Raw genomic sequence first — 27,532 nt, 5'->3', positions numbered from 1 at the left:
ACTTCAAGCTGTTGTTTTTCCACTGGCATAAAAACTGTTACTGGTGCTGAATGACATAAGGTGAGGCAGGGTATTTTGTACTGAATTGGAAAATGGCTGTAGTATATTATAGGGCTGGACGATGTGCGATATTAATAGTAACATCACATGTTGTGCATATCAAATTGTTTGCTGTAGCTTTGAAGTTTATGCAAATAAATGTATTTTTTATTGTGATCATTCAGATAAGACAGAAGCCAGCACATTATCCCAGGAACTACCAAAGCCTGCAACTGGATTTCTCTAGTTCTTCAGATCAATTACTTTAGTTAAACTGATGGGATCTGGTGACTGAGATTGATTAAATTACCAAATTATCACCCAGCACCAACACACACCCACATAGCAAGGTGAGTCTGAACCGGATCTGGGCCAAATGTTGTTCAGAAATTGCCGCAGATCCGTAAACTAGATCTGGTCCAGTATCTTTTTGCACAACGGATCAATGGTAAGTGAGTGATCATACATATACGGTCAGGCGAATGCGCGCCGGATCTGCAGAGTGCATACAGACCAGCTGTAATCGTTTAGAACTCTGGACAGATTCTGGTGCAGACTCTCCTGCCCCAATGTCACTGGCATCCAGATTTAAGGAGATGCAGGCAGATCTAGCCCAGAATCAGTTGCTATGTGGGCAGTTATGTATCTGTCATACCAGATGATGAATTCCAGCTCTCAGGGTTAGAAGACCTGTGCAGGACACCTAAAGATTTCCTTATGATAAACACAGAGGCTTTGCACCAGAATATCTTAGAGATCTAACAGAGACCAGCTGATACAATTCTCCTTGCCTGCTTTGATCTCAAGGAGAAGGATAGCTATCAGTAACTAGAGGAGAAAGAACGATGGCAGGCCGCAGAGCGTTCTCATACAAGTCTAGACTAAAAAGTGGTACTAGACTAGTACCACTGGCAGTGCTGGCTTAATGGTTAGGGAAGCGCACTCGTAATCGGAAGATTGCAGGGTCAAATCCCTGACCAGGAAGACCCCACTGAAGTACCCTGAGCAAGGTACCACCCCCAAGCACTGCTCCCCGGGTGCTGAATTAGCTGCCCCCTACTATGTCACAAAAGTCACATATGGGTTAAATGCAGAGGACACATTTGGTTGTTGTGCACTGTGTGCTATGGTGTGTCAACAATGACAAATAATCACAATTGTTTACTCAAACATGCAGGGACTCTAGTTCTAGCTCCAGCTAGCTACTCACCCCTAACTAAGCATACAGTGTGAGGTGCAGAGCTGGTGGGGATCAGTGCCATTGGCTTGCAATGAACTGAACTGTAAGTGCTGTCACTCTAGCTTCACACCCCATTATATGTTTGGAGTGCTGACGTTCAGGGACTCACCATGCCTGCATTCCCACCTGCCTCTCACTCCTACTTATGCTGCCATAGCCATCTGCCGGAGCTTACATACTGCACTCACTGTTTGCAGTGCCTCTGGTCTCCCCTACTTTGGTTAATATATTTGGTTAATATATTTATGCTGGTCATACTGGGGGATGGACAGAGCAGGTCATGACAGTATGTGTCTTTGCATACACATTGATTGCAAGATTATCATGTGATTATCTGCAGCTGACATTTAGGATCCTTCAGTACAGCAGAGAGCTGTATCACTCCTGAGTCTCCTGTGTTATTGTTGCTCAGATCCAGCTCTCTCAGGTGTGAGGGGTTTGACCACAGAGCTGAAGCCAGAGAATCACAACCTGTATCTGTGACTCTACAGCCAGACATCCTGTAAAAAGAAGGAGAGAAACTCTTCACTCTCTCAGCTCTGGACAAACAGCTCAGAGCAGTGAGGAAAATATCTGCATTACAATATATTTATTGTTAAAAAAACAGCTAATTTACTCTTACTGAAATAATTAAATAGTTTGTTCATACCAAAAACTCACTATGGCTTTCCATAATTACGTTTTATACATCCTGTAATACATGTTGCTTGCAAGAAAACAGTCTGATTACTGACTACTAATCTGAGTGTCTGCAGCTGACATTTAGGATCCTCCAGTACAGCAGAGAGCTGTATCACTCCTGAGTCTCCTGTGTTATTGTAGCTCAGATCCAGCTCTCTCAGGTGTGAGGGGTTTGACCTCAGAGCTGAAGCCAGAGAAGCACAGCCTGTATCTGTGACTCTACAGCCTGACAGCCTGTAAAGAGAAGAAGAGAAACTCCTCACTCTCTCAGCTTTGGACCCATAAATCAGTTCATTAAGGAAACACCATCATGACAGCACCTCTCTGGGATCTACACACACGTGTCACTCTGACTGATGGACAGGTGTCTGTGTGTCTCTGCCTGCTACAGCCTGAGTGATGCTTCTGTCCATCTTTTGTGTTTCTGTTTGTTTGGTTCAGTTTCCCCCCTCCTGTTGTTCCTTTTTAGAGACCACCTGCTGCCATTTACCCCCCTCTTACTCTCAGACCCCCCTGGCATTGAGTGAGGACTCCGCCAGCCGTCTCTCACAGTCCCTCCCAGTTACTCCCGTCTCCCGACTTCAGCTGCACTGTTATTCAGTAAATACAGCCTCTGCAGTGCTGATGCTCGTACACCCTCTGCTGCCTGGTTTATAGCTAAACTCCATGACAGCATTCATAATAAAATGTAATTATATTTGAACAAATTCCCAATTTGAGCTACAATTAATTAATGCAATATTTTAATGTATAACAATAACAGCTGTGAATAATTACTACTTATTCACTTTCTTAAATTGTGGCTCCTAACCTGAGTGTCTGCAGCTGACATTTAGGATCCTCCAGTACAGCAGAGAGCTGTATCACTCCTGAGTCTCCTGTGTTATTGCCACTCAGATCCAGCTCTCTCAGGTGTGAGGGGTTTGACCACAGAGCTGAAGCCAGAGATGCACAGCCTGTATCTGTGACTCTACAGCCTGACAGCCTGTAAAGAGAAGGAGAGAAACTTTTCAGTCTGTCAGCTGTGGACACTCACTGAATTCAGAAAGGAAAGTATTTATATTACACACATTTATGTTTAATCAAACAGGTCATTTACTACTAATTATGAAACAGTTCATTTCATCAGACAGTTAGAAGAAATGTACAGACGCTCCTCTAACTGCGAATTTTCAACTTACGAACTTTCAGACATACGAATGAAGAGGATTTTAAGTCCAAATTGTGTTCATGGGGCTCCCTTTTCCTGTCTGTAACATCATTTTTTTTCTGCACGCCAATTCCGGGTAGTACGACTTCTGCCCACTACTCCTGCCGCGCAGCAGCGTAGCGTGCGAACTCCCAGCATCCTAGTTCTTAGTAATTGCGTATACCCTTAAAACGATGTTGGATAACGACTTAGGAACATTTCAAGTTGTGAACGGCCAATCGGAACGTATCTCGTTCGTAAGTAGAGGAGCATCTGTATATAATTATCTCAGTTTAAACATTGTTATACACATTTTCTTTTAAGGAACAATCTGACTATTAACCTGAGTTTCTCCAGCTGACATTTAGGATCCTCCAGTACAGCAGAGAGCTCTATCACTCCTGAGTCTCCTGTGTTATTATCACTCAGATCCAGCTCTCTCAGGTGTGAGGGGTTTGACCTCAGAGCTGAAGCCAGAGAAGCACAGCCTGTATCTGTGACTCTACAGCCTGACAGCCTGTAAAGAGAAGGAGAGAAACTCTTCACTCTCTCAGCTCTGGACCCATAAATCAGTTCATTAAGGAAACACCGTCATGACAGCACCTCTCTGGGATCTACACACACGTGTGACTCTGAGTGACGGACAGGTGTCTGTGTGTCTCTGCCTGCTACAGCCTGAGTGACGCTTCTGTCCTTCTTTTGTCTTTCTGTTTGTTTGGTTTGGTTAACCCCCTTCCTGTTATTCCCATTTGGAGAACACCCGCAGCCATACACCCGCTCTAAATCTCACACCCCCCTGGCAAGGTGTGTGTACTCAGCCAGCCGTCTCTCACAGTGCCTGCCAGTTATTACCGTCTCCCGAGTTCAGCTGCACTGTTATTCAGTAAATACAGCCTCTGCAGTGCTGATGCTCGTACACCCTCTGCTGCCTGGTTTATAGCTCAACCTCAGCACAGCATTTATAATACAATGTAATTACATTTTAATAAATTCCCAATTACAGCTACAATTAATTAATGCATTATTTCGACGTATAATAATAGCTGTGAATAATGATTTCTTATTCAGATTGTTAAATTGTGGCTCTCGCCGGTAATAAGTCGGACGTGTTCCCAGTGCGGGTTGGGCTCCGCCAGGGCTGCCCTTTGTCATCGGTCCTGTTTATAATATTTATGGACAGGATTTCTAGGTGCAGTCAGGGTGTTGAGGGTATCCAGTTCGGTGGCCTCAGGATTGCCTCGCTGCTTTTTGCAGACAATGTCGTCCTGTTGGCTTCATCTGCTGGGGACCTCCAGCGTGCTCTGGGGCGGTTCGCAGCCGAGTGCAAAGCGGTGGGGATGAGGATTAGCACCTCCAAGTCCAAGACCATAGTTCTCAGTCGGAAATGGGTGAATTGCCCTCTTCAGGTCAGGGAAGACGTACTGCCTCAAGTGGAGGAGTTCAAGTATCTCGGGGTCTTGTTCACGAGTGAGGGTAGGCAAGATTGAGAGCTGGACAGACGAATCAGAGCGGCGTCTACAGTTTTGCAGGCGCTTAACCGGTTCGTCGTGGCTAAGAAAGAACTGAGCCGAAAAACAAATCTCTCGATCTATTGGTCCATCTTCGTTCCTACCCTCACCTACGGTCATGAGCTATGGGTAATGACCGAATGAATGAGATCGCGAATACAGGCGGCCGAAATGAGGTTTCTCCGCAGGGTGTCTGGGCTCTCCCTTAGGGATATGGTGAGAAGTTCGGATATCCGGGAGAGTCTCAGAGTAGAACCGCTGCTTCTTCATGTCGAAAGGAGCCAGTTGAGGTGGTTTGGACATCTGCTGCGGATGCCTCCTGGGCGGCTACCCGGAGAGGTTTCCCGTGCATGTCCTACAGGGAGGAGACCCAGGACGCACTGGAGAGATTATATATCTCTGCTGGCCTGAGAACGCCTCGGCGTCCCCCCCGAGGAGCTGGTAGAGGTAGCTGGGGAGAGGGAGGTCTGGGTATCTCTCCTGAAGCTGCTACCCCCGCGACCCGAACCCTGGACAAGCGGAAGGTAATGGATGGATGGAAATTGTGGCTCCTAACCTGAGTTTCTCCAGCTGACATTTAGGATCTTCCAGTACATCAGAGAGCTCTATCACTCCTGAGTCTCCTGTGTTATTGTCACTCAGATCCAGCTCTCTCAGGTGTGAGGGGTTTGACCTCAGAGCTGGAGTCAGAAAAGCACAGCCTATATCTGTGACTCTACAGCCTGACAGCCTGTAAAGTGAAGGAGAGAAACTCTTCATTCTCTTAGCTCTGGACAAACAGCTCAGATCAGAGAGGAAAGTATTTATATTACAAACATTTAATTTTAATCAAATAGCTAATTTACTACTAATTAAAAAGCAGTTCATTTATTTTATCACTGAAATTTATATAATTATCTCAGTTTAAACATTGTTAAACACATTTGTTTGTAAACAGTCTGACAACTAACCTGAGTGTCTGCAGCTGACATTTAGGATCCTCCAGTACAGCAGAGAGCTGTATCACTCCTGAGTCTCCTGTGTTATTGCCACTCAGATCCAGCTCTCTCAGGTGTGAGGGGTTTGACCACAGAGCTGGAGCCAGAATAGCACAGCCTATATCTGTGACTCTACAGCCTGACAGCCTGTAAAGAGAAAGAGAGAATCTCTTTACTCTCTCAGCTCTGGACCCATAAATCAGTTCATTAAGGAAACACCATCATGACAGCACCTCTCTGGGATCTACACACACGTGTCACGCTGACTGACAGACAGGTGTCTGTGTGTCTCTGCCTGCTACAGCCTGAGTGACGCTTCTGTCCTTCATTTGTCTTTCTGTTTGTTTAGTTCAGTTTCCCCCCTCCTGTTGTTCCCTTTTAGAGACCACCCACTGCCATTCACTCCCCTCTTACTCTCAGACCCCTCTGAACTCTGCCAGCCGTCTCTCACAGTCCCTCCCAGTTACTCCCGTCTCCCGACTTCAGCTGCACTGTTATTCAGTAAATACAGCCTCTGCAGTGCTGATGCTCGTACACCCTCTGCTGCCTCAGCACAGCATTTATAGTACAATATAATTACATTTTAATAAATTCCCAATTACAGCTACAATCAATTAATGTATTATTTTAATGTATAATAATAACAGCTATGAATAATTATTTCTTATTCATTTTTTAAATTGTGGCTCCTAACCTGAGTTTCTGCAGCTGACATTTTGGATCCTCCAGTACAGCAGAGAGCTGTATCACTCCTGAGTCTCCTGTCTTATTGTTGCTCAGATCCAGCTCTCTCAGGTGTGAGGGGTTTGACCACAGAGCTGAAGCCAGAGAAGCACAGCCTGTATCTGTGACTCCACAGTCTGAGAAACTGCAAAGAGAAGAAGAAAAACTCCTTATTTTCCAAGGCTGTTTCTGAGGTGTTACCCAAAGCAAGGGACTCTAAAAATCGGGATGTCGTTTTCATCGTATTGCATTTTTTCCTTTATATTTATATTTTTCCTTTATATCTATATTTATCAGTCTTATTGCCTTCTATCTGTGTTCAACTCTTGCATGACAAAAGAAATGTAATCATGATCTTATAGTGTTTTTGTGATGTTTTTCATACCTAACTTGAAAAAGGGAATGCTACTCACAATAAATCAGACAAATAAAGCAATGAAAATCATTTGGTATATTTTATCTAAACATGATTTACCTAAATTCATTAGGTCAGTGACTTTTGGCCGCTAACAATAATTAAAAACTCACCTGAGTGACCTGATATTACATTGTGGATTCTCCAGCCCAGCAGAGAGCACGTTAACCCCTGAATCCATAAGGTCATTGTGACTCAGATCCAGCTCCCTCAGACATGATGAGTTTGAGCTGACAGCTGAAGACAAGACTTCACAGCTGTTCTCAGTAAGGTTACAGCTGTTCAACCTGAAAAGGAAAGCATGTTAAATTAGACATCTCCACACACCCCAGACATTACACATCCTAGAAATCTCTCTTTCAGGCACCTTAGGGTGACTAAAACTCCTATAGTACACTGTATTTCGTATTGCCTTGTATTGTCATTGAATTGTGTTGTCTTTGTGTTTTACTGCATTACAATTTTGTCCCTCATTTGCACTGTTGTTGGTCCTGTTGTCCCCCTGATACTGAAACTGAATACAGCTGGTTACATTAACAGATCTTTATGTCTGGAGGGGTGGCATGATGGTGCAGTGGTTCAGACTGTCGCCTCACACCTCAGGCACCAGGGTTCCATGTGTGTGGAGTCTGCATGTCCTCCCTGTGTCGTCGTGGGGGTTTCTCTGGGTCCAAAAACATTCTGAGGTTAATTGGAATTACCCATAGGTGTATATGTGTGAGTGTGTGAGCCCTGCGATGGGTTGGCGCCCCATCCTGGGTTGTTCCCTGCCTTGTGCCTATAGGCTTCCCCGTGTGACTCCAAATAAGACAAGTGGTTTTAGAAAATGGATGGATGGATTTCCTCATACAATCAGTTTAGTATAATATGTATACTGTTCACTTGACAATGTTTAATGTTGTTATACAAACAAAAATGACAATGCTAAACACCCACAGGAAGTGTACTTTCAAAACCCAAAAAAACTTGTATATTGTGTGCCACACTGCAAAGAATTGTTTGTAACATTTCAGTTTTGTAGACGAAGTACTTTTATTTCATTAGTAGTTTAATAAAATTAATTAAATAAATCATCCAACATTTTAAGCGATTCCTGAGGATGAACGATGATATTTGAGTAACATTCAGTTATACTCTACAGGCATTATGCGGACAGCATAACACCACAAGTGACCCAGGACTCACAGTGCTGTTCTGGATGCCTTGACCACAGGCAGCAGCCTCAGAAGACCTTCATCTGATCTGATGTATTTTTTCAGGTCAAACACATCCAGCTCCCCTTCTGAAGTCAGCAGCACAAAGACCAGAGCTGACCACTGTGCAGGTGAGAGGCTTTCTGTAGAAATTCTTCCTAACCTCAGGTATCTTTGGACTTCCTCGACTAGAGAGGTGTCATTTAGTTCATTCAGACAGTGAAACAGATTTATTGTCCTTTCTGAGGGGAGATTCTCCCTAATCTTCTCCTTGATGTAGCTGGCCGTTCTTTGTGTGTCATGGGATCTAATTCCTGTACGTGAGAGAATGCCCTGTAAAAGAGTCTGACAAGAATCCATTGACAGACCAAGCAGGAAGCGGAGGTAGAGATCTAAGTGCCCAGTCTTACTCTGTAAAGCTTCATCCACTGCCTTCTTTAGAAGATCAGTGAAGGTGTTTTTTTGGAGTGAAGTTAATGTGGAGAAGTTGAATTTCTGGTTTACATGTTTTAAAAACACATACAAAGCAGCCAGGTACTCCTGAATACTCAAATGTACAAAGCAGTAAATCTTCTGCTGATACAATCCAGTCTCCTCTATAAACATTGCTGTGCACATTCCAGAGAAGACTGAAGCTTCACTCACATCAATGCCACTTGTTCTCAGATCCTCCTCATAGAAGATAAGATTGCCATCTTGGAGGTTCTGGAAAGCCAGCTTCCCCAGTTTCAAAAGAAATTCCTTATTTACTCTTAAGGATTCTGAAAAAGGGTCTGCTGCTTGTGTTCTGAGATACTTCTGATTTTTCAAGGATGTATGAAAGATGACAAAATGTGTGTACATCTGAGTAAGAGTTCTGGGGATTTCGCTACTGCCTGCTTCACTAAGCAGCCTCTCAAGAACCGTGGCTGAAATCCAGCAGAAGACTGGTATATGGCACATGATGTACAGGCTTCTTGATGACCTCACATGTGAGATAATCCTGCCAGCCAGGTATTGATCACTGAATCGCTTCCTGAAGTACTCCTCCTTCTGAGGATCATTGAATCCTCGTATTTCTGTCACTTGATGGACACAGTCAGGAGGGATCTGATTGGCTGCTGCTGGGCGAGAAGTTATCCAGAGGAGAGCAGAAGGAAGCAGATTTCCTTTAATGAGGTTTGTCAGTAACACATCTAATGATGTCGGCTTTGTTACATCAAACCAACTCTCATTGGCCTGGAAATCTAAAGGAAGGCGACACTCATCCAGACCGTCAAAGATGAGCAATACTTTGCAATTACAAAGTTGAGCAGGTCCAAGCTCTTTGATTTCTGGGAGGAAGTGGTGGAGTAGGTCTATCAGACTGTATTCTTTCTCCTTCAGTAGATTCAGATCACGGAAAGGCAGTGGAAATACAAAATGAACATCCTGATTTGCTGATCCGTGAGCCCAGTCAAGAATAAATTTCTGCACAGTGACTGTTTTTCCAATACCAGCCACGCCTCTTGTCAGCACAGTTCTGATCTGTGTCTTTCTTCCAGGTTGTGCTTTAAAGATGTCATTACATTTGATCACAGTCTCCTGTGCTGTAGGTCTCTTGGATGATGTCTCAATCTGTCTGACCTCATGCTGATCATTCACAGCTCCGGTTTCACCCTCAGTTATATAGAGTTCTGTGTAAATCTGATTGAGCAGAACTGCTTTTCCTTGCTTAGCTTGTCCATCACACACATATTCAAACCTCTTTTGCAGTGTTTGTTTTAGTAAATGTTGAAAAAACATCCTTGTTTCACCTGTAAAAACAAATTTTCATGATTATTTCATGATTTATCACGTTTCCTTATTGTATGTTTTACATAATCTTAATAAACATTAAAATATTTTAACATCACAAAGATTATTTCTCTTCTGGCTAGATTAATGTTGTACAATGATACATTTCAAAGTATATGATAGAATTTAAACAGAATCTAATTGTCATCTTTCTTTAGGTGTGTATGTATGTATGTGTCTGATTGTTTCAGGATTTTAAGATTCCAAATGATGAATGATGGTGTCACTGAACTGTTGATGATACGCTCATTGTTTCCTTATAATATTTAGCATCAGTCATGCTTAAATTTAACTGGTGATCAGGCAACGTCATAATAATGCAGAACAATCACTACAAACCTATACAGTTGGAACATGATGGACGTATAAATAATCCAAAATTCTTACTGTGCTCCAGCCTGTCAGCAAGATCCATCTGATTCATGGTCCTCAGGACACAGGAGAGTCTGATCTCTCCTCCTATAAAAGGCCACACCAGCACATCAATGTACCATAACTAATATGAGACATTTTAATTTTCTGTAGTTTGTATGCTCTCCCCATGTCACCTAACTGGTGTCTCTAAACTGGGCAAAGACTATGACTATGTACAGGTCTGTGCCCTGTGATAGACTGGCATCCCATGCAGGGTGTACCCAGGATGTACCCCAGCCGTGTGCCCTGTGATAGACAACACATGGCATCGATTGTTTTCCCCTGGATGCAAAAGTCATGTTTGTATTTCAAAGTGGCAAGATATCCACCCCATAGTTATTAGGGCTATCAAAGTTAACCCTTTAATGTGTGCAATTAATTTCAAAATAATTACATGCTAGTAGTTTTTAATAGTGTTAACACAGACTTGCCCCATTTAAGGTCAGGACAGTGCGTTTATTGTTTTCTGTACCACATTGCTCATTCGTTCCTGTCATGTTTTTAGATTTTTGATGTTACTGTGCACTTTTTTCACCGGAAGCCCAATTTGAACAAGAAATGTGCTAGAAAACTTCTTTTATGCCATTGATTTACAACACTTCATAAAATTAGAAAATAAGAAGAAATCGGCAAATCCTTCATTAACAAAATTAAATCCTTTGCATTTTATCACTCATTACGTGACACATAACAAATGTTTTTCTTAAATTGTAAATTTCACTTCACCGTTGGGAAAACTGAGTCTTAAAATTTCATCTTTAAAGGTATTTTAAAGGTAAATTAAGAAACATACACATATATATAAACATACTTGTGTATTTTCTTGCTTCAGTTAATTTTATAAATGTAAATTATATGGAAATTTTTATCTAAAATCCATGTAAAGATCATGAAGTATCATTAAAATTATTCTGGCTGTGTGTTTTATCCACAAACGCAAACTAGAATATAATGCTGCCTGACTGCATTGAAAAATTAACTGTAATTATTGTTCAAATTCTTGAAGTATAAATGGTGAAGGAATGCAGAGTGATTCTCTGTTGCTATTAATATAATGTAACCTCTAGCTACAGTTTATTTTCCTCTTGCTGATTCCCTGTTATTTCACCTTTTTACTTTGCACTTATTCTGCCTTTTTTCATCTTTTCCTTAAAGAAATAGTTATAGTACTTACTTTTGTGTTGTTAAAATTTGGCATTTATTTATTTAAGGCAGGGACCTGCTAATTTTCCAGCCTTCCTTTACCCGTGAGCCGGGTATGAAGCCCCTCTGACCAATCAGAATCAGTAATTATTAAACTAACTGCCTGGGAGAACTGAAAACAAGGCCTGGATTTGGAATCAAGGTCCAGATTTGAAGAGCCGTGATTTAAAGCGCGCACAAAGTCAAGCCTGTTATAGATTGTCTATCAGGGAAAATCCTTTTACCCCCTTTAATGTTTTTGCACATGAACAATTTCACACACAACACAGGTTTATTGGACAGTTTTGTCAGTACAATTTACACACATTGGCCTCTCAACACAAACAGGTGCTTCTCCAAACAGTGAATCATGTGGTTCAGCTCAGTATATACAGGATGCAAACTTTGTGAAGAAGTTCAGTTGCTGTGTGGCTGAGCACTAGAAAGTTCTTTCACTCATACATTCATCTTCTATTCTGCCTATATGAGGTCGTGGGGGTTGGAGCCTGTCCCTATTTCTCTTTTCATCAGTCTCTCTCTGTCTCTCTCTCTCACACGTAACTGGGACGTGGTGAATGTGAGGGCTGGAAGCCATCTGCAGCTAAAATGGACTTTTCAATTGTTCGCTTTTTTCCGTGTTGTATCATTATATGTGTGTGTGTTTGTTTAACATCTCCTTATTTGGTAAAGTTGTATTAGTATTTAGCATTTTGCTGGCAAGGATGATGACCCAGAGTACAATGAGTTTTGAGAACTTAACACAGCAGCACAGCGTTAAGGTGGAAGCTGGAGTCAGCATGTAGTTTAGTTCTAAAAAGTACTGAAAAGGCAAATGACATAATTTAAAGCAATACAGTGGTACTTCAGTACTCGAACTCATTATAACTCGAATTTCTTAAAAGTCAAACCAACCAGTTCATAAAAATTTACCTAGAACTTGATCTGAATCTCAGAAGTCAAACTGTGAACGCTGACCTAAGATAACTTGTATGCCCTGGGAAATGAGTCACGTGGCACATCTCTCAGTGGAAACAAAGGGTAATGCTTCAGTCTCAGCCTCGCATTCGCTGTGATAGCACCGTGCATGTTTGCACTAGCTGAATACATGTATTTAGACAGTAAAAATACATTTAGACAATGATAGACAGTAACAGTAATTATAATGATATAATAAAATACATTTAAAAATAAAGATTTCTTATTGATTATTTTAATATTGATAATAAACCATTAATACATTTAATTCTAATAATATTGTCCTGCCAAGCGGGGACAGCATGGAGACAAAGGCGCAGACGTTAGGGTATTGGGGAATACGGGGTTTAATTACAGGTAAGGCAGGCAAAACGCAGACAGACAATACAGTGACCGGACTGGGGAAACAAACTGAAACGCGGACTAAATACAGAGGACTAATGACAACCAGAAACAGCTGATCACACGTTGGGATTCCACGCAGGGAGGGGGCGTGGCACATGGAAGGTGCAGACGATTGGGGCAGGACACATTGTTTGGATACATTTATTTTCTTACTTTAAAAATTACTGTTTTGATAAAAACAAAAACGTATTTCTGTGTAATTTCTTGGGGCCAGGAACCAATTAATTGATTTTCCATTATTTCTTATGGGGAAAATTTGATCAGAACTCGAACTTTTTAGGATTCGATCCGGAGTTCTGAATGGATTAAGTTTGAGTTCTGAGGTACCACTGTATTGTAATTCAAGGTATGATTACATTGAGGCTTCCCCTAAGTAGTATAAAGTAATACTAACAAATGCACTTCCTTTTATTCAGTGCCTTGCAAAAGTATTCATTCGCCTAGGTGTTTGTCCTATTTTGTCACATTATAAGCCAGAATTAAAATGGATTTTGGGGGGGGGGGTTAGATCATTAAAAAAATCCCAAACTTTAAATACCATGGAGCACCATTAAGTCCATTATAGCAAAATGGAAAGAATATGGCAGCACCACAAACATGACAAGAGAAGGCTGCCCACCATAACTCAGACGGGGCAAGGAGGGCATTAATCAGAGACGCAACAAAGAACCAAAGATAACGCCGAAGGAGCTGCAAAGATTCACAGTGGAGATGGGAGTATCTGTCCATAGGACCACTTTAAGGCGTACAGTCCACAGAGCGGGGCTGTGTGGAAGAGTGGCCAGAAAATAGGCATTACTTAAAGAAAAATAAAACCCGTTTGGAGTTTGCCCAACACAATGTGGCAGACTCCCCAAATACATGGAAGAAGATACTCTGGTCAGATGAAATTAAAACTGAACTTTTTGGCCATTGTGGGAAACACAATGTGTGGTACAAACTATAGGGATGGGCCGATCCACATTTTTCTCAGTTCCGAACTTCCGATCCGATTCCGATACACAACTGCAGACATCCCAAGTCTCCCGGAAGTTCCGGGAGTCTCCCGCATATTGATAGCGGCTCCCTGATGCCCGCAAATTGAATAAAATTTCCCGGAAACTAGAGCAAGCACACAAGAGCATGCGCGCGAGACAGTAACGTGTCCATCGCGCACTTGAGAAAATCACGCGCACGACGGAATGAGAGAGAGAGAGCGAGAAAGAGAGCGTGCGTATGTATGGATCCCTGCGTGTGTGCCTGTTCATGTAGCCCGTGCTAGACAGACAGCATCCTGATTGGTCTACTTAGCAAAATAAGCCAATCAGATTTCAGTGCGGGCGGGCTTTTATTCAACTTCTCGAGGACCGAAGTTATCGGTTCAGTGGAGCCTTCGAAATTTAGTGTGCTGAGTAGAAAAAATTAATTAACAAAAAATTATACATATGGCCAATGTAGAAATTCTCTTGTGTGAAATAAAGTCATTTCCCTTCTTGGCGCGGGGGGGGGGGACCTCCCTGAAATGAGTTTTTGCAGGTTGGGATGTCTTCAACTGCCGATATCGATACAGATTCCGATACAAGAGCTATTTCTACTTTGTTATACTTTATATATTATTTTTAAGCTAGTAAATACAGATGGAAAAAATGTATGACAAAAAATATTTAATTAGGCCACTACAAACATACATAACGTACTGTAATGAACTTAAAATAGCGTCGGAAGCTGTAAGGTAAGAATAGATCACCACAAGACGTCAGCTACAATTACAAAAATAGTTTTATTCAATACAGCTCATGCAGCGAACCTTCGAGTCGGGTCTGCGTTCACGAAGGGTTCTGCCTCGCTATCTTCCCGTAGCAAACCAACCCTTCAAAGCGCATATCGACACGTTACCACACAACATCCCTGTTAGGGTACGGCACACCAATAGCACTGCAATGCACAGTAAACCCCACACTTCAGACGGGGGCAAGCGTTATGTGAACAGTACCTCCTCTAGTCCCGCCCCGACCCCTAGCGGGCTACGCTGCTTAGATAAAATACACAAAACACGCACAAAGGACAAGATTAAAATGTAACGTGTCCCCGAGGCTCAAGACCCTTCCCCGGGAAGGGAACGTTCACACAGGTCAGTATTCTACAACACCACACGGAAAGGGAAATCCACTGCCGCTCCGGCACTATGAGGATATGCCGCTTCTCCTGTCTACCAAACACCCCAGACTCAGCAGCAGTCTTAAACGTTTTTGAGGCATTTGCAGTTCAATATGAATATCTTCAAAGCAAGTATACACAAGTGGTGAATGCTTAAAATTTTAACACAGTTTTTCTCCCATTGGTGCCAGCTCAGTTACACTTTGTTGCGATGGCAGCCCCTCTTGTATCACAAGCTGCAGCGAGTTCGCAAGACAGTCCATGTTAGCGACTACCAATCATCCATAGCTTTTTTTTGTCTCGCACAGTTGCGTGCGCTTTGTTAAGTGGGATTGTCCATTATACGCTATTCCCACCTCTCAAAACTTTAATTTAATTAATAAAACGTCGCTTATTCACCACACATTTAAATAAGCTTTCAGACCAATGATATACTGTCAATGTATTACCAAATGCTAAAGAAACACCTCAATAATAAAAAAATGGGTCCATTTCGCCAATCGTTATAAACAGTCGAACTACTTCCAGATGAGATCATTCTTATTGTTTATTCCACTATTTTTAACACATTATGACTTAATTTGTTGATTTAATAGTCATTCGTAATTACTTACTGCGTGTTCGGTCAATTCTCTCTTAATGTTGCACTCTTTACTTTCGTTTTCACCATTGACGCTCCTATTGACAAGTTATGTTGACACGATGGGTGGAAATTGTGAGACATCTTTGGCGTTTTCACACTTAAGTCAGTATGAGCGGCTATTAGGGACTTTATTCAGAATTACCATGCATTTACATGAAACCATGCATAAACATATATAAAACCAATTAAAATGCTTCACATAGTACACTGAAAATTGCACACACTTTACAAGTGAAAGCATTTACATACAGTACAAGACTGAAAAGACTCACATAATCAACTGAAACACTCTCATATAAACAACTAAAAATGTATACGTTCACATACACAACTAAAAAGCTCTCACAAACACTAGTGAAACCTTCCACACATACTAAGGAAATGCTTTTACACACACTAGTAAAAGGTGCTTACATACACAACCGAAAATGTCATCTTTGCTAGTGTGTGTGAATGCTTTTCAATAGTGTGTGTAAAAGTTTGAACTAGTTCTTGTGAGAGATTGTCAGTTGTTTGTATGAGACAGTTTCAGTAGTATGTATGAATGCTTTTCACTTGTATATGTGCAAGGTTTTCACTTAAACAGGAAGTTGTTTTTAAAAAGTTGGCGTTTATCACTAGATCGATGTCGGCTCCACAGTCCACGGGTAGCCTAACAGAAGCAGCAGCCTTATTAAGCCTGGGTACATCCTGTATGGGATGCCAGTCCATCACAGAGGACATATATGCACACAATCACACATTACGAGTGGTTTAGAGATTCCAGTTAGTCTAACTGCATGTCCAGAAGGAAGTGGATTACCCCGAGAGAGCCCACACTCAAGGGCGTAACTTTGGCTGGAACATTGGGGGGGTCGAGGTCTCCACCCATTACAGGGGAAACATGATTATTGGGGGGGTCATGACCCCCCTAACCCCCCTGGAAATTACTCCACACACAGCGCAGGTAGGATCTGATAAAGATGAATGTTGTTTAAGCACAAACCAAGCTTATTTAGTTGAACAGTTGGCAATGTTCCTGTGGGGAATTCCTCATTTCTCCTTGTTGATTTCTCCTGCTCTCTGCTTCCGGACACTGCAGTCTACCACTGCGGAGGCCTTTCTCAGGATGTCCTGTGTGGAACCAACCAGGACACCTTTGTTGGCTTTGGCCACTTTCCTTGTCAGAAGCCGTGCAGCAAGTAAGAGCGGGCTGAGTCACCAGCTTTTAAGTGACAGTAGTTTGTCATGTGACTTCCTGTTAGGATACTGAGGTCTAGCTTACTGTATTCACTGCCTGACATTGAGGTCTGGCTTCCTGTATTCACTGCCCAATACTGAGGTGTGGTTTATTGTACTCACTGTCCGATACTGAGGTCTGTTTTACTGTACTCACTGCTTGATACTGAGGTCTGGTTTGCTGTATTATATGCGCAATATCGAGATCGGGTTTGCTGTACTCACTGCCCGAAACCGAGGTCGGGTTTGCTGCATTCACTGCCCGATTGCGAGGTTGGGTTTGCTGTACTCACTGCCCGAAACCGAGGTCGGCTTTGCTGTATTCAATGCCCGATACCGAGGTCGGCTTTGCTGTACTCACTGCCCGATTGCGAGGTCGGCTTTGCTGTATTCACTGCCCGATACCGAGGTCGGCTTTGCTGTACTCACTGCCCGATACCGAGGTCGGCTTTGCTGTATTCACTGCCCGAAACCGAGGTCGGCTTTGCTGTACTCACTGCCCGATACCGAGGTCGGCTTTGCTGTATTCACTGTTCGATACCGAGGTCGGCTTTGCTGTATTCACTGCCCGATACCGAGGTCGGCTTTGCTGTACTCACTGCCCGATACCGAGGTCGGCTTTGCTGTATTCACTGCCCGAAACCGAGGTCGGCTTTGCTGTACTCACTGCCCGATACCGAGGTCGGCTTTGCTGTATTCACTGTTCGATACCGAGGTCGGCTTTGCTGTATTCACTGCCCGATACCGAGGTCGGCTTTGCTGTATTCACTGCCCGATTGCGAGGTCGGCTTTGCTGTATTCACTGCCCGATTGCGAGGTCGGCTTTGCTGTATTCACTGCCCGATACCGAGGTCGGCTTTGCTGTACTCACTGCCCGATTGCGAGGTCGGCTTTGCTGTATTCACTGCCCGATACCGAGGTCGGCTTTGCTGTACTCACTGCCCGATACCGAGGTCGGCTTTGCTGTATTCACTGCCCGAAACCGAGGTCGGCTTTGCTGTACTCACTGCCCGATACCGAGGTCGGCTTTGCTGTATTCACTGTTCGATACCGAGGTCGGCTTTGCTGTATTCACTGCCCGATACCGAGGTCGGCTTTGCTGTATTCACTGCCCGATTGCGAGGTCGGCTTTGCTGTATTCACTGCCCGATTGCGAGGTCGGCTTTGCTGTACTCACTGCCCGATACCGAGGTCGGCTTTGCTGTATTCACTGCCTGAAACCGAGGTCGGCTTTGCTGTATTCACTGCCTGTAGTTGTGTTCTGGGCATACAGCAGCTCTGGATATAACGGACTTTGGGTATAACGGAATGTTTTGTCAGATCCCTTGAAGTTCGTTAAAACGTGATTTTACTGTTTTTTAACCATATTTCATCATTGAAAGCTATGTCACATAGCAAAATTAATGATTTCAACAAGAAATTTGAAGAAGGCATGTGATCAAAATTAGAGAATTTTTGGTGACACTTTACAATACGGTTCCTGAGTATCTTAGTAATAACTCTTAACATGTGTTGTTGGTATTAATATCGCATGTCATCCAGTCCTATGATATACTATAGCCATTTTCGTAATGCAGCACTAAATACCCGCCTTGTGTTGTGTGGAGTTTGCTGTTCTCGCATTGCCATTGTGGGATTTCACTAATGAATTATGATTAAAACACATCTCTTCTATCCATGTTGGAATAACTTTGAATTCAGCTAAGCTGTGACTTTGTATATTACAAAAATGATTCTTGTTCTCTAATTTTGACTGTATATAATCCCGTGGTGAGGAATTGTATACATGCTGGTATTTCCAGATTTCCACACAATCTTTGGTCTTATCTCCTTTCTTTCTGCTGCTGTTCAGTGATCAGTGACCAATCAGGATGGATTTGTGTCACAAAACCGACCGTGTTGAGCCTGTGTGGTGGTCAGAGCGGCTCCTGTTGGTGTTAATGAGGGGGGGTGACTCTCCTGCTCTCTCCCCCCTTTCCTTCCAGCAAAGGAGTAACATCCCCTGCCACATCTCCGACATCTCCTGCGGCCTGCCCTGCGGCAAGGCCCTTCCGTGCGGCACGCATCACTGCCAGCGGCTGTGTCACCGCGGCGAGTGCCTGGCCGAGGCCGGCTGCCGGCAGCCCTGCCCGGCGCTCCGGCCAGACTGCGGGCACCCCTGTGGCGCCCCCTGCCACACGGGCTCCCCCTGCCCGAGGATCGGCTGCAGTGCTGAGGTATGCGGCCCGGAAACCACTCGGCTCCTCGGCGACGGTGTGACGTGCTGTTTGTATGGAGCGCTGCCACCGGCCTGCAGGGAACAGCCTGTTATTAATGTTAATGAGTGACTGACTGGTTCCCTGAGCCCGGTGTGTGTGGAGTTTGTTAGTTCTGTCTATGCTGTGTAGCTCAGTGGGTTAGGAGGCTGTGCCTGTGATTAGAAGGTCGCTGGTTCAAAACCCAGAGCCTGTAGAGTGAGTGAGGCTTAGTGTGTTTCTAGCATGTACTACTTCCTCTAAATTGCCCTTTCTGTGTCCCTGTGACCCTGCCCACTGTATACAGTTATGGAGGATATGTGGATGATAAGCTGTTTTCATTCACAGTTAGATGCCTTACTGCAGGGGTGTCAAACTCCAGTCCTGGGGGGCTGGAGCCCTGTGTAGCTTAGTTCTTTCCCTGTTCCACCACAAATGATTCAGCTCAACAGCTGTGTGGTTATTAGCACGAGTTGAATCGGGTGTGTTAAATGAGGGGAAACCCAAAAATGTGCAGGGCTCCGGCCCCCCAGGACTGGAGTCTGACACCCGTGCCTTACAGGATATATTGAGCTTTCTGTAATGTCTGTGTTGTGCCTCTAGGTGGTGCTGTATTGCGACTGTGGCCGCAGGAAGGAGATGGTCATCTGCGTCGATGCCTCCAGCTCCTACCAGAGGTTAGTATTGCAGCGTTGAACTGACAGTACTGTCAGCAGGTTTATCGTGAGTTAGTAAAACATCGATTCCGGTCTTATTGGGCTGCAGTGTGCAGTGTTTCCCTTGCTTGTTTACAGCAGGGCCTGCATTAAGGGTTGCAAGGCTGCTTTTTTATTTTTTCTCAAATTGTTTTAATTTTTTCAAAATCCGTTTTTTTGGATTTATTTTGATCTGTTTTCTTTTACAAATACAGACTAACAATTAAAAATGCTTTTTAATTTACTAAAAATGTAACTGAGCTGGTCAGTTAAAATAAAATTGAAGCTTATGAAGCAGGTCGGACACCATTTTGTCTTATTAATGATTAGCAGTTTGAGTCGTGGTCGGGTTGAATAAAAGCATCATTGGATCCTACACCACATTGGGGAGACAAAAGGCTAAAAGGGCCGATTTGGGGGGGCATTCTTAAAAACATCAGACCCCCTGGGAAGTGCCCTGAGTTCCTGCGGTGGAAATGAGCCTTATGGTTACTAGGCAACATCCTTACACTCATTTGGCCAGATTTGGCTATGGCGGAGTCCTTCTACACTGCCCGGCCAAAAAAAAAGTTGCCATCTGAATTTGTCGTTGGACCGCCTTTAGCTTTGATTATGGCGCCCATTTGTCATAGCATTGTTTCCACAGGCTTATGCAACATCTCACCCTTTATTTTAATCCATATTTGCATTAATTTCTCACCGAGATCCTGTATTGACAAGTGAGTTGAACCACTCCATAAAGCCTCCTTCAGCACATCCCAAAGACTTTCAGTGAGGTTAAGGTCACAGCTCTGTGGTGATCAAGTCACGCGTGAAAATGATTCCTCATGCCCCCTGAACCAATCTTTGACAATTCGAACCCAGTGAATCTTGGCATTCTTGTCCTGGAATATGCCCATGCCAACAGGGAAGAAAAAATCCATTGATGATAGATGGAGGAGTAACCTGGCCATTTAGTAGATTCAGGTACTCAGCTGACTTTATTACTTCATAATGTTGCTGAGCTGTAATAATGATCCAGTCATTGACTCTTAAGTATTTGCTGATATAAATTCAAATGGCGACTCTTTTTTTGGCTGAGTAGTGCATTAAAACGTCTTCGGCAGTGCCTGCTGCGGGGGTATTTTACACATGTGAAAAAAGTCATAGGTTTAAAATGTCAGCACAATTTCCACAAATACTGCGTGATTCCGCATGTATAAGTAAGTACCATTTCCATGCCTTGATTCTGTGATTCCATCTGTGTTTTCCGCTTCACGGAAATCATAGGGCCCTGGGTGGGGTGGGGTGGGGTGGGGTGGGGTGGGGGGGGCGTGGCTCAGTGAGTAGCACACTTGCCTCAGACCTCCGGGGTTCAAATCCCACCTCTGCTCTATGTGCTTGGAGCTGGCATCTTCTCCTGCACATCTGCACATGATGGATGGGAGAGAGCAGCATCTGTAGCTGCCTCTGAGACACGGTCTGACACGCGTGCATTAGGAGTGTAGCGGTTCACCTGTTCCTACCGAAAATTTCTGATACGGGTCTTTTGATTCAGTGCACATATGTACCAAACAAATGCAGCAAATGCGGAACATTTGCGTGTTTGTTTCCCCCGTGCAACATTCGGAGGGGGGCGGTTGAATCCGCACCACTACGCATGCACGCGTACATCCTAATGTGAAGCTGGAAGCTGTTAATGTGAATACAAGTACAGCACAGGTATTTTTTTAATGCTCCACGATAATGGATATTTATTTTGTTATGCTTTGTATTTTTGAGACAATATTTGTGTTACACAGTTGTAATATGAAGCTGAAAGCTGCTAATGTGAATACAGTACAGATCAGGTACAGTTCATTTTCTAAATATGCACTTCATTGATTTATTTGGTTGAGAATTTTTATTTTGATTTACTTTTAAGTAAATTTTATATTTTTATTGGTAGATTGCAGCAGTATTGACAGAGACTTTTAGACAGTCATATTTTGTTCAGTATTTTTTTAAAAAAGAAGAGCAATTTGTTTTGTTTCTTTTACCCCCATGGTACCAAAAACCGAATCGTGTCTTAACCAACCTAGGTATATACCAAACCATGATTTTTGTGTACCGTTGCACCCTAACGTAGATTGGTTGCAGTGGACAGGTCAAAACAACAGTGGATATAACAAACATGGATATGCCCACATAGTCACTCTGTTTGGCTGCCTTTCTGCCTGTGTATGTGCCCTGTGATGGACCCGCATCCCATTCATGATGTACCGCTGCATCGTGCCCTTCATTCCCGGGGATTGGGGCCAGCCCCCCCCCCCCCCCCCGCAACCCTGCTCTGCATAGGAGTTTGGAAGATGGATGTTCATTGTTATTCAGATTAGCAAAGTTCGAGTACACAGTGAATGTACAGGTGTGTAGCGTAGGTGATGAACACCTTCTTAGGCCTGATTGATGGGTGTCACCCAGCAGGACTGCAGCCATCGTCATGGCGAGCAGACTGTCCGACATGCAGCTCGGTGACACTGTGGACATCGGACAGCTCATCACCAAGAAGGAGGTGAAGCAGGCTCGGTGAGTGTGTGTCATCGCTGACGGTGTCCTCACCCTGGTATCAACGTTTTCTTATTAAGAAATGCACAGAAAATATTACAGAAGCATGTCAGGTGTGTATGCTTGTATGTGTATTGTATATGTTGTTTGCACTATTGCATATGATTAGCAGCACTCCATATCACATATAATCAACTTTTCACCATTCCATGAGCAGTGACATTAAAGATCCTTTTTTATTCTGTTCCATTCTGAGTGTAATATACTGTCAGAAAATGTTTGCTTGCCTTTCAAGTTACATTTAATGGAAGTACACCTGATACATTCATTGAAAGCTGATCATATGTGATGTGGGGGTGGTTCTGGAAAATAAACCTCACTGTCATGTTGGGGCCCCTTTAAGACTCTCGGTACCATGTGACTAAAATGTCACATATGAGCCATTCAAACACGATTTACTTCACAGTAAATTCATTTGCATGCGAAGCCCTGGTTGGCTGGGTTATGAAGGCAGCAGGCTTACGACAGCTACAGGGTGTTGCAATCGAAAAGCCTGTAAACCTGCTTCACGTGCTTGTTTACCCACCCAGATGGAAACATAAAGCACTGTTACCTTTAAGATGTATTAGAACATTTGTATTAGGTACATTTCAGACTTTAGGCTGCGGCTGTTTGTTCTAAAGTATAGTGACCCTTAATATTTTGCTGTTTAATTGGTCTGTAAGCCATTTCCACACATGAGTCAGTGGTTTGTATCTGTAGGCCTGAAAAATGTTTCTATATCTTGTGACATTTTGTGTGTGTCTGCATGGGCTCAGGTTACAGTGTGACAAGGACTGTGCTGCTCTGGAGAGAAACAGGTGAGCCAGCTGCCCTTCAGTATGTGCTATGATGATGACTGTATTGTTTTCTTTACAATTTGAAGTTAGATGTCAAAGATCCTTTGATGTGTCCCAGTGCTTATATTACACAGCATAATCATACTGTAATCATGTATTTCTGCATGTATGGCAATTGGCACAGTTCTGTGTTATATGCCCCTGTCTCCTGCAAGGCGATTGGCTGAGGCCCTGCAGATCGACCAATCAGCAGATCCTTTCAACATCCGGTCCAGCTCCAAATACAGTGACAGCCTCAAGGATGATGCCAGGTTTTCACCTCCTAATTATCTTTTCTGTGTTCAAAACATTCAGATGTTTTACTTGCTTTTGGGCTGAAATTCCTGAGCAGCTTAGTTATCCACTGTGAGCCAAATGTCACTTTATTGAAAGACTTTTCTCAATACCTGGAAAATGCATTATTGGAGATAGCAGTGTTGCCTCACACCACTGGGACCAGGGTTCGAGTCTCCTTCAATGCTCCATGTGTGTGGAATCTTCATGTTCTCATGTCGTCACTGGGTTTCCTCCAGGTACTCCAGTTTCCCCCCACATTCGAAAAACACACTGAGGTTAACTGGCGTTACCAAATTGTGTGTGTGTGTGTGTGTGTGTGTGTGTGTGTGTGTGTGTGTGTGTGTGTGTGTGTGTGTGTGTGTGTGTGTGTGTGTGTGTGTGTGTGTGTGGTGGGTTGGTGCCCCATCTCAGGTTATATGCCAGTTAGTAGTATGTATCAGCTATAAAAGAGGTCTGACACTCCACCCTTTTCAAAGCAACATGAGGCAGCTGATAGTCTGCAGAGGTCAGGGAGTCATTGCCTGCATTCCAGGTATGTTGGTCACTAAACCTTAATTTAATGTGCTGTGGGGAAGAGCTTCAGAAATCATGGTAATATATAACAAACCTGGAGAAACTCCACCAGCAAAGAGGCACAGTGGTCACAAGCTGAAGCTCACCTACAGAGATGGATGGATGGATGGACAGATAGATGTACTGTATAAACCTCTTAGAAGCACAACAAAAACTGTTCATCGTGACCTTTGCAGAGCTGGAATTTATGACAGGGCTGCTGTTCAGAAATGACTTGTATCCAAACCCAGTGCACAAACATGCATTTTCTAGTATAAGAGGAACAAAACACAGACCCCTGAGCAATAGAATAAAAATGATTCCATTTGAAGAAAGCCAAGGCCTGGCTCTCAGTAGGTCCTTCATGCTGAGAGGTGATTTGCATGTTTTTGTTTACCCCTGTATATGACTATATATGAATACACAGGATTATTTAATTCAAAAGGGTGACTAGATGCAGCTCTGTCCTTTAACCCCAAGTGTGATGTCTTATTTTTGCAATACAGAAAAGATTTGAAGTTCGTAAGTGAGGTTGAAGAGGAGATGAAGAACTTAGTGGAACTTGTGAACAAGGTGAGAAATGCAAACCTGGCAGAAGCCGCCTTGCTGGAGGATCTGACACCAGGACGCCACCCCCACCCCCCCCCCAACTCTGTGTGCTGCTTTGGATTTTTTGAACAAAGAACTCCAGTTCTGGACTAACCCTGTCCCCCGATGCAGGGCAAACAGTCAAAGAGAAGCCACTGCTTCCCCCCCATGAACCGAGATCATCGCAGGATCATCCACGAGCTGGCTGAGGCCTACAACATCGAATGTAATAGCTACGACAGCGAGCCCAAGCGCAATGTGGTCATGACGGCCATCAGGTGAGCCGGCGCCCCCTGCTGAGCAGACAGCCTCAGTGGTAGGAGCTAATGGGGTGGGATGCTGTTTATGGTTACCTAATGGCCCAAACATAAACTGTGCTAATAGGTGTATGTGTTATGTGCTCTTCCCTCCTTTTTTGCTTATGTGATGAAAGCCTGAAATGCTGTGATGGAAGACTCTGATTTTCTATTACAATGTTGATATGCTGGACTGTTGGGTGACCTCGCTGAGATGGGAATTTGCAGTTCTCCTGTTGCATGATGGTTCTCCAGTCACTAAAGTTAATGTTTCCAGAGGGAAGTCGGTCTGCCCCAACTCCACCCTGACAGCCCTGATCGAGAGAGAGATGGCCGCCCGAGCTCCACCGCCCATCGCCCACGTCAGGCAGCAGAGCATCAGGTATGTAACCCTAATGAAGGCCTCGCGCTGGTATTGGGGTACCGACTGTGTATCCCAATCGAATACCTCACACTCATACCGACTGTGTATCCCGACAGAATGCCTCACGCTCATACCGACTACGTATCCCGACAGAATACCTCACGCTCACACCGACCGCGTATCTTGACAGAATGCCTCATGCTCACACCGACCGCGTATGTATCCCGACAGAATGCCTCATGCTCATACCGACCACGTATCCCAATCGAATACCTCACGCTCATACCGACTACGTATCCCGACAGAATGCCTCACGCTCATACCGTCCGCGTATCCCGACAGAATGCCTCACGCTCACACCGACCGCGTATGTATCCCGACAGATTGCCTCGCGCTCACACCGACCGCGTATGTATCCCGACAGAATGCCTCGCGCTCACGCCGACCGCGTATGTATCCCGACAGAATGCCCCGCGCTCACGCCGACCGCGTATGTATCCCGACAGAATGCCCCGCGCTCACGCCGACCGCGTATGTATCCCGACAGATTGCCTCGCGCTCACACCGACCGCGTATGTATCCCGACAGATTGCCTCGCGCTCACACCGACCGCGTATGTATCCCGACAGAATGCCTCGCGCTCACGCCGACCGCGTATGTATCCCGACAGATTGCCTCGCGCTCACGCCGACCGCGTATGTATCCCGACAGATTGCCTCGCGCTCACGCCGACCGCGTATGTATCCCGACAGAATGCCTCGCGCTCACGCCGACTGCGTATGTATCCCGACAGATTGCCTCGCGCTCACGCCGACCGCGTATGTATCCCGACAGAATGCCTCGCGCTCACGCCGACCGCGTATGTATCCCGACAGAATGCCTCTCGCTCACGCCTACCGCGTATGTATCCCGACAGAATGCCTCGTGCTCACGCCGACCGCGCATGCCTTGACTGCGAGCCACATGTTCACGAGTTGCTCTTTGCAGGAGCAGCAACCAGAGTACAGCCAGCATAGAGCCTGCAATTGACTACTTTGATGTCCAAGACTGAAAGAAGGTCTCCACGAGGGACACTCATCAAAATGTATTAATTCAAAAATACAAATAAAGCTCAGAATTTGCACCCTTTTTTTGAGATGTTTTTTGCTTTAAAGATTAAGTGATTATGGGACAGACTGCTGTATGCTGCAAGCTGAGGGAGCCGTTTGGTTTTCCTAACAAAGGCCAATAGATCCAAAAAAAATACTGGAAAGTGCTTTTTTTTCTCTCTCTCCCTACTGTGATCTTTTGCCCATGGTGGAAAGGCAGGCAGGGAGCACCCTTGGTGTCATTCCATCACAGGGTACAAGGGTCCACACCAAGGTTGTAATAGTTTTGGATTTTTCATTATAGTTTAGTTTTATTTAGTTTTGACCTTTTTTCCCCTCTAATTTAGTTAGTTTTAATTAGTTTTTAGAGCAGGTTTGCTAGTTTTAGTTAGTTTTAATTTTTTCTAAATGCTTAGTTTTAGTTTAGTTTTTATTAGTTTTAGTATTAGTTTTCATTTTTTCATACTTTGGGTTATTTGTCAGGTGCAGGATTCAAAAAGATCAGTAAGTATTGTGTAATAAAACTCAACAAAGGAAACCATTTCAAAAAGTGTATTCAGTTACTTTTGAACAACCAACCATCCACAACAACCAACAGTCTACAAGATAGCAGCTTAAGTGCAAAATGTGTGTGATACTGCTTCTGATGTTGGATACAGGTAGCGTGCCTGGTACAAATCAAAATAGCCCATAGACTAAAGACACACATGAACATAAGAATATAAACCCATTCACGAGGCACACGTCACATTTCTTGACAGCCAGCAGTCTCAGGGAGCTCAATCTGAGAAAAACATTAACAAACTCAAAAACCATTGCACAACAGAATTGTCTCAGCATGGAAACCCAGACTTCCCTCTCTCCGGCCACTTCCTCCAGCTCCTCTGGAGGAATCCCGAGGCGTTCCCAGGCCAGCCGAGACATATAGTCTCTCCAGCGTGTCCTGGGTCTTCCCCGGGGGCTTGATGCTGATGTGCTTTGCTTTTCTATGTTAACCATACGTCCAATATTGTAAACAAAAAGGAAATGAAGTCTTGTGGTGTTCCTGCGTATTTACTAACCAGCAGCTGTTTGGTCGTCGGTGAAAGCAGTCCATTATGGTTGTCTCCTCCTTCCCGGTGCTACCTGGTCGGGATGTTGCTTCTCTTTCAGGGGAGCTAATCAGAAAGGCTACTTGGTCAAGGTACTCAGGATTAGTCGTCTTAGGCGAGCTTCTCAAGTGGACTTTCAGATTTGTGGGGGTTTTTCCCTTGAGAAGTATCCC

General features: G+C 44.0%; 2 protein-coding genes across 2 annotated transcripts; one reads left to right on the top strand and one right to left on the bottom strand.

Moving 5' to 3' along the window:
- Positions 1 to 1,660: 1,660 nt before the first annotated feature.
- On the bottom strand, positions 1,661 to 15,640 carry LOC140577578 (NLR family CARD domain-containing protein 3-like). The gene is made up of 11 exons (XM_072711464.1): positions 15,507 to 15,640; positions 10,168 to 10,239; positions 7,958 to 9,740; positions 6,886 to 7,059; positions 6,329 to 6,502; positions 5,608 to 5,781; positions 5,214 to 5,387; positions 3,493 to 3,666; positions 2,772 to 2,945; positions 1,929 to 2,194; positions 1,661 to 1,779 (listed from the first exon to the last, which is right to left on the bottom strand). Exons 2-10 carry the CDS (start codon positions 10,202 to 10,204, stop codon positions 1,939 to 1,941), a joined length of 3,120 nt encoding a protein of 1,039 aa, XP_072567565.1. The 5' UTR covers positions 10,205 to 10,239; positions 15,507 to 15,640; the 3' UTR covers positions 1,661 to 1,779; positions 1,929 to 1,938.
- On the top strand, positions 14,602 to 26,231 carry LOC140578666 (transcriptional repressor NF-X1-like). The gene is made up of 11 exons (XM_072700387.1): positions 14,602 to 14,866; positions 18,739 to 18,969; positions 19,591 to 19,664; positions 22,122 to 22,226; positions 23,024 to 23,065; positions 23,260 to 23,355; positions 24,439 to 24,505; positions 24,653 to 24,798; positions 25,094 to 25,198; positions 25,851 to 26,039; positions 26,168 to 26,231. The coding sequence occupies exons 3-11, from the start codon at positions 19,627 to 19,629 to the stop codon at positions 26,229 to 26,231; spliced, it is 852 nt and encodes a 283-aa protein (XP_072556488.1). The 5' UTR covers positions 14,602 to 14,866; positions 18,739 to 18,969; positions 19,591 to 19,626.
- The last annotated feature ends 1,301 nt before the right edge of the window (positions 26,232 to 27,532 follow it).

The sequence above is a fragment of the Paramormyrops kingsleyae genome, chromosome 1 (genome assembly GCF_048594095.1).
Source record: "Paramormyrops kingsleyae isolate MSU_618 chromosome 1, PKINGS_0.4, whole genome shotgun sequence".
In the NCBI taxonomy this organism is placed as follows: domain Eukaryota; kingdom Metazoa; phylum Chordata; class Actinopteri; order Osteoglossiformes; family Mormyridae; genus Paramormyrops; species Paramormyrops kingsleyae.
Note: the sequence above shows the minus strand (reverse complement) of the source record. Positions and strands in the feature narration are given on the sequence as shown.